Source organism: Lepidothrix coronata, unplaced genomic scaffold, assembly GCF_001604755.1.
Source record: "Lepidothrix coronata isolate B3197 unplaced genomic scaffold, Lepidothrix_coronata-1.0 Scaffold287, whole genome shotgun sequence".
In the NCBI taxonomy this organism is placed as follows: domain Eukaryota; kingdom Metazoa; phylum Chordata; class Aves; order Passeriformes; family Pipridae; genus Lepidothrix; species Lepidothrix coronata.
In genome coordinates, this window is record NW_016690467.1 from 217,513 (window position 1) to 228,373 (window position 10,861).

General features: G+C 50.1%; 1 protein-coding gene across 1 annotated transcript in view; it reads right to left on the reverse strand.

Annotated features, from left to right (window-relative positions):
* Nucleotides 1-10,861, reverse strand: part of EXOC6B (exocyst complex component 6B) — a 345,342-nt gene that overhangs the window by 188,840 nt on the left and 145,641 nt on the right. The window contains exon 8 of the mRNA XM_017836875.1: nt 1,829-2,005. Coding sequence (XP_017692364.1) covers nt 1,829-2,005 — 177 coding nt within the window. The remainder of the gene's footprint in view (nt 1-1,828; nt 2,006-10,861) is intronic.

Below are 10,861 nucleotides of genomic sequence, written 5' to 3' on the forward strand. Positions count from 1 at the left end.
CATCCCACCAGCCTGGCTTGGATCACACCCAGGGATGGGACTGCACCTGCCTCGAGATGAGGTGAAATCCTGGAATGGGTTGGGCTGGAAGAGACCTTAAAGGTCATCCAGTTCCACCCCCTGCCATGGACAGGGACACCTTCCACTAGCCCAGCTTGCTCCAACCTGGCCTTGGACACTTCCAGGGATCCAGGGGCAGCCACAGCTTCTCTGCCCAACCTGGGACAGGGTCTCAATACCCTCACAGCCAGGAATTCCTGCCCAATATCCCATTTAAATCTCCCCTTTTCCAGTGGGAAGCCATTCCCTGTGTCCTGTCCCTCCAGGCCTTGTCCCCAGTCCCTCTCCAGCTCTCCTGGAGCCCCTTCAGGCCCTGCCAGGGGCTCTCAGCTCTCCCTGGAGCCTTCTCTTCTCCAGGGGAACCCTCCCAGCTCTCCCAGCCTGGCTCCAGAGCAGAGGGGCTTCAGCCCTTGGAGCATCTCTGGGGCCTCCTCTGGACTCATTTCATTTTGCTGCAGGAGTGAACAGCCCCCCCAGATGGTTCCAGAGCAGCGAGAGGGCTCTGGGTTGACCCCACAGGTCAGTCCCTGTGAAGTAAATTGTGATCTCACTCTGCTCTGGACCCACAGCAGTGATGAAGAGAAGGGAATTATTTGCAGGGAAAAGGCAGAACAGGAGCACAGAACCACTTGAACAAGCCTATTTTAAACTTCAGAAACTTGGTTTTTATCCCCTTCTCTGCCCAGTCATGGACTGTTCAAGTCCATGGTCAGGTTCAGGATAACAAACACCATCCCGTTCAGGTTCAGGTTGTAGCTGAAATTATCATTTTCTTGTTATAAGAGGCTTCAGCAGGAGGAGGAAAAACACCCAGAGTGGCAGACACAACTTGCCAAAAGGTCCAGGGCAAGGCTGAATCCCAAGAAATCACGAGCACATCAAAAAGCTCCACACCCCATGTCCTGCACTCCAGGTTTGGATCTCCAAGCTGCCTTTCCTGCAACACAGGGCTCTGTTCCACATCATCCATCACAAATCCAAGGTGTCCCCACTCTGCACTATCCTCCAGCACAGGGAGCAAAGAGAGAAGAACCAACCTTTGTGGTTCCCAAACCCAAGGGAGTTCCAGCTCCGAGGAATCAGCAGCAGAAAGGGAGGCAAAGGAGGGAGCGCAGCAAGGAATTACAATTGCTTTGAAAACTTCCACCCTGACAATCCTTTTCAGCCCAAAGTACGTCTCTGCCACCCAGACAAAGTCTCAAAGAAAAGGTCAAGGATGTCCTGCACTAAGGAGTGATTTATCTTTCTAAGGAAGGATGGATCCAAACTGACTTTTCCATAAGGAAAGTGCAACCTTTGAGCTGGGGGACAGACATGGGATGTTCAGTTCTCAACCCTTGGCCTCTCTGCTGAGCCTGGGAACAAGATCAGGGATAAAAATGCAAAATAACCCAATTCTGAAACGCACAGCCTGTTCTGGATCTTTCTGAGTCCCTGCCCAGCAACCCTGAGAGAGGAGCAGACACCACCTGAGACATCACAACCACCCCCAGACACCACCTGAGACACCACAACCACCCCCAAACAGCACCTGAGACACCACAACCACCCCCAGACACACCGGAGACACCACAACCACCCCCAAACACCACCTGAGACACCACAACCAGCCCCAAACAACACCTGAGACACCACAGCCACCCCCAAACACCACCTGAGATACCACAACCACCCCCAAACACCCCCTGAGACACCACAACCACCCCCAAACAGCACCTGAGACACCACAACCACCCCCAGGCCCCTTGAGCTGCTGTTGCACAGTTACCTCTTCATCCTCATCCTCATCCTCAACATCCAGGATTCCCGAATCTTGCTCGGACATGGGGCTGGTGTTCTTCACCTCCAGGTCGGAGCTGGCGCAGAATTCCTTCTTGGATTTCTTCCCCCCGCTTACCCTGGGATGCTGGGACACGATGTTGTCCAGGTTTCTTTGTTGCTGTGCCTAGGGGAAAAAAAAAAAAAAACAACAAAAAAAACACAACCCATTTCACCTTTTACCACGGTATCCTCACACTTAATTTTGCTTTTTGGGCCAAAAGATTCCTGCCCCAAAATAAAGACAAACGAGGGAAAAAAACCCAACGCGCACTTAACGGAATTCAGACCCTGAGCCAGATATTCCAGAGAAACAGAGGGCTCGTTTCAAAACCCTTTCCAGGGGATTATGCAACGATACAAACAATATTCTGCCTCTTCACAAATCCAAATGCCATATTGATCTATTTACAGCCCAGATGCAGGAATATTAGCCCACGGGCCATGTGGTGACTGTCACAGGCTGAATTAAAGGACCTACTTAACCGCTGGATTTGTTCCTCTTTTCAACCCATGTCAGCACAAAACATTCCACATCTGGACCCCAGAGGTCCCTGAAAGCATTTTTGTGGTACCCCAGGAGAGTTTAATTGCAGTTGCTGATGTACAGAACGAGCTGTAAAAGGTACTGAGCGAAAAAGCCGCTCGCCGGGAGAAGCCCCGGGATCGCGGGAGCAACGCACGCGGAGTCGGAAGGGGGGGGATATTCCAGGTTTTCTGGGGGGGGTTGGGGTTTTTTGGCGATGGGGGTCAATGTGTGGGACCTGCTGCGTGAAGTCACTTGGTTTCCTCATTGTTATCCAGCACAATATTGACGGGAAAAGCGGTTCAGCCCCGATTGTTCAAGAGTTGACCAAGAAGTTCGAACCGAAGGGGAAGGACAAGGAGCGGGATCAGCACGGGGACACGAGTGGCACAAGTGCCAAAGCCTGGCCAAAATAAAAGGGAAAAGGCCAAGCCAACCAGGACAAAGTGGGTTTATGTCCTGGTGTAACCAGAAAACAAACACTCTGCAAACCTGGAATTTACAGGGGTTTATACCCACAGATTTTGAGGATCCCTCCCATATTTTTGTAGGAATTTTTGATGTATCAGAAGAAAGGTGTGCGGAAATCAGGGAGTGGTTTGGGTTGGAAGGGACCTGAAAGATCATCTCATTCCAACCCCCTGCCCTGGGCAGGGACACCTTCCACTAGCCCAGGTTGCTCCTGGTCACTCTGGAATTCTGTGAGGTGGCAAAAGGGGACCATTCCCTGTCCCACAGCCCGGATTTTAAAGGAAGAAGGGAAACCACAAACCATATTGGAGATATGTTGTCAGCGACACCAACCACACAGGGAAACCAAAGGAGGATTAAAACAAATGGAACCTTTTCAAAATTCCCAATTACTTTTGCCACCTGAGCTGCAGAAAGGAGAAAGATCCATCTAATGTGCAAACCCCCACAATTATTTCCTTTTAAACACTTAAAAAGTCTTAATACGACCCCAAAATAATTTATGAGCAGCCTCGAACTCCCTTTAGAATCCCTCCTGATCACCTGAGTAGTTCCTACATCTCAAGAATATTAAAATATTAAAAAGGACATCAAAACCCAAGCGCGGGAGGTCTTATCCCTTGAAAATCCACCGCTGTGGGACGTGAACATGCAGCTGGCTTCATCTTAATTAACAAACGTGGCAAATGACGACAAAATTCAATATATAAAGCTGACACTGGACGTGGCTGCACCAGGAATTGCACCAGGAACTGCACCAGGAATTGGAGCTAACCCTTAGCAGAGCTATCCCACAGCACAATCTTGACCTCTAGTGGTCGGAAAGCAGCAGGATCCTCGACGTTCCCTACAAGTGCTCCTACAAGACAAGCACCAGCTGAGCAAGGGGACTCCCAACCAGGCTTATTAAAAAGATCTCCGAAGGGATGAGCCTCAACAATGGGGATTTTTTGCAACAGAAAGCCCCGGGAAAAGGTCTGGGTGGACGCCGCCGAAGTTACAAAGTTTGCGACCGACGTCAGGACTCGAAGCAATTTGGTGGGGGGGGGGAAAGTGGGTGTTTTGTGCATTGGAAACCTCCAACTTCAGAGGCACAGCTCTATAGAAAGCCATTGCAACACCCTATAAAGGGAATTAGGACTTCAAAAAAGGGGAGGGAGCCGTTTGGTCCCTCTGAAGCTCACACAACAAAGAGCCGGGGCTCGAGTCCACCCTCGGATACACCCATTTATGACATAAGTTTCCCAACTGAAGCGCAACGAGGTTGTAACTCTGAGCCCACTGTAAATTCCACCCGAAGCGAGCCCGGCGCGCTCATTAAAAAATCCCCAATTTATGTAATCTTTCTTCTTCTTCTAGAAAGGGAAGAAATCAAAGAGTGGGAAAAACGCCGAAGTCTTGGATAAAACGCCGCACTCGAAACGGATCATTAACCAGGGCGGAGCTGAAGAGGCGGCCATGGGAGAGGGAAAATTTGGGATAACGAGCTGAGCTCCACTGCCCAAGCCCTCAGCAACTCTCAGGCTGAATTTAGTGTCACCAGACGACCTCACAGAACCCCAGAACAGGCTGACTTGGAAGGGATGCACAAGGATCATCGAGTCCAACCTCATGGATATTTTCTCCAAGGATATGTTATCTTGGTCCCCATCTCTTTTCCAACAAGGAATGTCTTCCTTCAGCTTCATCTCTGCTCAGAGGAGGACAGCAGTACACTAAGTATCTACTGACCAGGTGGCAATGTCAGTAAGATCCAAAGCAAATCTTAAAAGGATTTAATTAATTCTGATTATTTAGAAAACCCCGAAGTCAAGAAAATGTGTCTTCCCAGGCCAGAGAGCTCCACGTGAAATTCAAACACCACCTTTTGATTTTGCACTTTTAATGCGAATACAACTGAGGTTTATCGAGAGAATTTTGACCTGAATTAAAGTCCAAGGACCAACTGGGAAAATCTAAGAATCCCAGAATGGTCTGGGTTGAGAAGGGACCTTAAAGATCATCTCGTTCCACCCCCTGCAATGGACAGGGACACCTTCCACTAGACCACGTTGCTCCAACCTGGCCTTGGACAGTTCCAGGAATCCAGGGGCAGCCACAGCTTCTCTGCCCAACCTGTGCCAGGGCCTCCCCACCCTCTGAATGAAAATAAAGGACAAAAATACACATCCCAAATCCCAGATATCCACAGGAAGCAGCCATAGGATGCTCCCAGTAGCACAAAATCTTCTGCGCCCACCAGGAGCAATTTTTACCTTTGGGAACCTTCACCTTTAGGAAGTTGTAGGGAGGGAAAAGTTACAAATGAGAAGAGATTTTTTTCCAGGGATTTCTACCTTACAGGGCAACAGAAGTGACCCAGTGGATGTTTGCTCCCTTCCAGCACACCGGGAATGTCACATTCCATACCCCCAGCTCGCGGAGCCGCCGCTCCGTCCTACGATGGGCACGGCCCTGAGGGGTTGGGGTGACCCACAACCAAGGTGTGACGCTGGAACAACCCAACCTCCGCTCCAGAAGAACCAGTAATTGCTTTTCCATTACCGGGAGGGCATTTTCCCTGCCCCCCACATTCCCGGCAGGAAACAATCTGGACTTGAAGTGACCTAAAAGTGAGAAATATCGAATTTTCTTTCAACTTCGGCGGCGTTGGGTGAAGTCACCGAGGTTTCAGTTTCACCCTGAGAGAAAGGCAGAGCTGGGGTGAGGCCCAGAGGAAGCAACCACGGAGAAATTGGGGTTTAACAGCCCAGGAACTCCCCTCTCTCCCCCCTTCCCCCCCCAGCTCGTTCCCCACACCTTCCCGGCGCAAGAGATTTGACGTCGCACGTAAAAGGATGAAAAATGACCTGCAGAGGAGGCACATTTGGGGTTTTTAACGTCCTGTTTCGCATCAAGGCATCTGTGGGGAGCCCAGTGAGGAGCCACGCTCGAGGGAAACCACATCAAAGCCCGGGTGACACTCCCGACGTGCCCTCTGGAAACGGAGGGACCTGGGGCTACGGGGAGGAGGCAAAAAGTCTTCAGGGGAGTAAAAAAAAAATCAAATTTAAAAAAAAAAAAATCAAATAAAAAATCCCCCTTCCCTTTTGGTGTGGTTTACATGAAAGCAAGTGCATTCTTGTGTTATTCTGTCAAATGGCCTCCATCACTCAGGACTATCAATCTCTGGGCTCTGCTTAATGTGACGATAAAACAAAAGGTAAGAACATCCCCCCCCCAAGTCTGTTCGTGGCTAATGTTCCACTGAGCAATGACACACTGAGTGTTTGGGTCAGGGAGCTCAAGTTCCCCCCCAGGCACAGCTACTTTCTTCATCCACAGCAGTCTGGCAGAGCAGGAACATCCCACACCGCTCTGCCATGGGAGAAATCCCAGTCCCTGACAGCAGCTCTGCTCCCAGACTAGTTGATGGAAGAAGCAAAGGCAGCTTTTCACCTCCAGGGTCAAGTTTAGGTCAGTGACCGACTTTTGCAGCTGTAACCAGACCAAGGTTGGCCATTGGGAAGTCCTGGAGAGCTTCTAGGAGACCTTGGAGCAAACCAGTCCAGTGGAAGGTGTCCCTGCCCATGGCAGGGGGTGGAATGAGATGGGCTTTAAGGTCCCTTCCAACCCAAACCATCCAAGATTATGGAACTCATGTAACCTGTACATCACTCCATCAAGTGCTTTTGGGGTTTTCCTGTCAAGCCTGTCCTATAAGAGTCCTAAATACAAATTCCCAGAGAAGCTGTGGCTGCCCCTGGATCCCTGGAAGTGTCCCAGGCCACGTTGGATGGGATTTGGAGTAACCTGGGCTAGTGGAAGGTGTCCCTGCCCATGGCAGCGGGTTTGGAATGAGATGGTCTTAAAGGTCCCTTCCAACCCAAACCATTCTGTGATTCTAAGCCCTCCATAGGAAGGATTTTCCTCAAGATTTCAGGACTCAATCCCGAAACAGTCGGAACAGCAACTCCCCCTTCCCCACCCACCACAACTCACCCGAGCCAACCCAACCAACCCAGCTCACAGACCCAACATTCTGCAGGAGGAACTAAAGGTGCTGCCTTAAAACATCAGTGACAGGTTACATTTGAATGTTTTGTGGGTGAATTTGTCACAGTTGGATTTTTCCAAGGAACTCAGCTGCCTGTGACCAAGGCCCCAAACCTGCCATCCCAACCACACCGGGAATGACACGGAGGAGCAGAGCAGGCCATGGATTCCTCCAGGCCCTGCCTACAGGAGCCAGACCCCCCCTGTAAGGAAAGTTGTTTTACCACCTACACGAGGAACCAACTCTTTTAAAACTCAACCAGCTTTTTAAAGGGTTTTTATAACGTCGCCTTGTCTTGTGCACCAGTGTAGAAACGTGTGAGTGTCTCACCTCCCATCACCTCCACCCGCCAAGGAACTGACAATATTTACTTTTGAGAAGAATCTAATTAGCTTTTTCCTGATGAGACACGAGATAAGGCCCCGGAAAAAAAGGAGGGTTGATGATTTAAAGGGAGCGTGGCTGTGGCTGGTGGGTGGTTTTGATTAGTTACTGCCACGACTGTTTTACAGACCCCTCTAATGGGCTGAGACACACAACTCTAAAATATCATTTCCCAATATCCCTAGGAACGGGATAAATATTCCTGAAACAATCTTTGGAAGGAGGTGGCAGTGGGGGGGGAAAATGAGAAAAAAAAAAAGCAGACTGGCCGGGGGGAGGGAGGGAGAGAAAAAAAAAGCAAGTTAATAAAAACTGACAGTAGGGCTGGAGCCCGGCCAAGGAGCCATTCCAGAGTTATAAAATCCCCCTCGGATCAGATAAAAGCAGGGATTATTATTGCAAGGTGTAAACTCAACACACTGACACAGCTTCTGGTTTGAGTTTGCCCAAAAAAAAAAGCCCGTGGCCTGTCAAGGATGATAAGGGGCTTGGCCTCTCCGCTCTCGCCGCGTTAACTGGTTATCAGAGCAAACAATTTGTTGGAGGTTTGTCTGACAAAGTTCACCCTCAGCACAGGAAGCCGGGCCCAACTAAGGGATTTTTTTTTTTTTTAAACTCTATTCCTCATTAAAACAAACAGAAATGCAGCATTCAAAAGGGTTTTTCTCCCCAGTGCTTTCGTTCCCTTAAATGACTCTTCCGCCTCAGTGTTAAAACCCAGCTCGCGATCCTGATATTCCTAAATACCAGTTTTTGCTCAAATGGAAGGTTTTGGCATCGACTGTGTGATGATGGGGAACACACAACTCTCCCTTTGCTTTTGCTTTCACCCCGTGGTTTATCCCCCATCCCAACACTCCTTTCCCTCACCCGCAAGACCAACTCAGCAATATTTGTACCCTCCGAGTTCATCGCAAACTTTGCTCGGTTAATTCAGTATTTCATATAAAAACCTATTAAACCTCAGCTGGGTTTTTGGGGGAAGCTCCTCAGTACAGCGTTTGGAGATGGGAATGATCAAGACTCTCCTTCCCTGGGAGCTGTAAAAAGGAGTTTATCACATTAACATTGATAAAAAGACTCGGGCAACCACGTCCTCCGGGCGAGCTGCACAATAAAAGACCAAAAGCCATTTTTTAAGAAGCCCTTTGTGCGGCAGAGCGTTGATTTACACCCCCTGTGTGATCCAGAGCTGGGCAGCCTTCAAAAGTAGCTCAGTTCTGCAATTACAAAGTTTATTTATCACATTTACACAGAGCGGAGAAGCTGAAAATTAGATAAGTGGCCTGAAAGCAGGAGGAGGACGGGTGTTGTACAAGGTATTTCAAACACATTAAAGCCCGTGGCCCCCACAACTCCACAGCCCAGGGCTTTGTTTAACCAGTCCCCAGAGCTCTGGGGAGATAAATAGTTTACTATTAAGCAACTGGATGGAGGTTCTTTGATTAAAGTTCTCCTGACAATTTTAAAACTCCTTTTCCAACTGAAAATCCCCTGTCCCTGTGCAACGTCCCAGCCCACGCTCTGATCTCGGGGTGTCTGCACTCTGCCTTTCCACGAGGCACCCGAGAGGCTCCTCCGAGACAGGATTATGACTCAAAGCCCCAAAGTGGAAACTCCCCCAGGTCGGTCCAACCTCTCGTTAAGTCTTAATTGCAACCCAACCAAGGAGCAAAAAGAGGGAGCAGCAGGGAAATCACAACCAAAACCGGTCACAGGTGAGAGGGTCCGACTCTCACCCTGCCCGCAATGACTCAGGTGCACACAACCATGCAGGACCAAGCCTTGGCTTTCAGAGCTCTCTGAGGCACCAGGGAATTGTAATTATTTTCTGAGGGTTTGTTCCAACACGCTCCCTGACAATCAAGGCATGACAGAGGTAATGGGGTGGGTGTTTTTTGGTTTGGTTTTGTTGTTTTTTTTTCCCATTGAAACTGTTAAAAAGGCAAAAATCCAGACAGGAGGCTTTTGCTTCTCCAGAAACCGAGGTCAGGGTGAAGCTGGAGGAGGGAGGGAAGAAGGAAAGGGACAGAACTCAGGCTTTGACTTCAGGACACGTTGTCATAGAACTAGAGAATCACACAATTGTAGAATCACAGAATCACAGAGCCAGAGAATCATGGAATAGTTTGGGTTGGAAGGGACCTTAAAGCTCATCCAGTCTCACCTCCTGCCATGGGCAGGGACACCTCCCACTAGACCAGGTTGCTTCAAACCTGGCCTTGGACACTTCCAGGAATCCAGGGGCAGCCACAGCTTCTCTGCCCAACCTGTGCCAGGGCTTCCCCACCCTTCCAGGGAGGAATTTTTTCCACTAGACCGGGTTGCTCAGACCGTTGCTCTACTCTTGGTGTTCCCACTAAACATCTCCGCAGCGCAGCACTGGAGCTTGGGAGCTCCAAGGAAATGTCCTCCTCCATCTGACAGCAGCCAAAGAGCTCTCCAGCCCCCAGCATCCCTCCCAACACGGGAATATTCCCACTCCAATAAGCGAGGCCTGCAGGCAGCTCCAGCAAGTGCCGGCACGTCGGCCCTCACCTCTCCCGAAATCCACCCGGGCAACCCTCCAGTGCTTCCCTCCACCTCCAGCCTTGGAACCCTCACACCTATGGCAGTTCAGGGCAGAAAGAAGCCGTGGATTAGATCTCACAAAAGGGTGAAGGTGTCTTGGCCTGTGAAGCCTTTCAGGGTTTGATCCACGGGTAATCCTGCAAAAACAATTCCGGCGTGCTCACGGCTGCTGCTTCGGCTTGGAGCTCCCCCTGCCCGAGCTCTGACACGACACCAACAGTTCTGAATAGGCTGATTCCAACATTTCCCAATGGTTTGACTCTCATTTTAGCTTTGCACTGTCTGGGGGGGGCGCAGCCACCTGAAGCTCCTGGTTTTCTAAGGACCACGCTGCCAAATATCCCCATTTTCTGGGCCACGACTTAGAGCAGAGGAAGGGCTGTTTCTCCAGCCAGAGGAGCAAACAAGGATTATTGTTCATGGGTGCTCCACACTTATTCACCTCGACCACACTGACCCTCACAATGTTACCCTGGGAAGTGTTAACCCTCCCAGCCTGGCCTCGGATTCATCCCTCGTGTTCCCTTCTCTGTGGGAGTTCCCAAACTGCTGGTTCACACACCCTCTCTCTGGGCCTTGTCAAGCATTTTGGAGATAAGTTTCCTCTCAAGATTCTGCTTTTGTTTCCTTTTATCGCTCTGCTCTGGGTTTCTGCAACATTCTGAGGAACCAGCCGTGAGATGGTCCCGATTATCCTGGAGCACACGGAGACTTGGAAAACACAAGGATAAAGCTCTGAGTGGGGAGTTCCGGGTAAAACAGGTTCTTGGCTTTTCCACAAGATTTATGGACCTTAAAGGCCATCTCATTCCACCCCCTGCCATGGGCAGGGACACCTTCCACTAGCCCAGGTTGCTCCAACCTGGCCTTGGACACTTCCAGGGATCCAGGGGCAGCCACAGCTTCTCTGCCCAACCTGGGACAGGGCCTCCCCACCCTCACAGCCAGGAATTCTTTCCCAATATCCCACCCAAATCTCCCGTTTTCCAATCTGA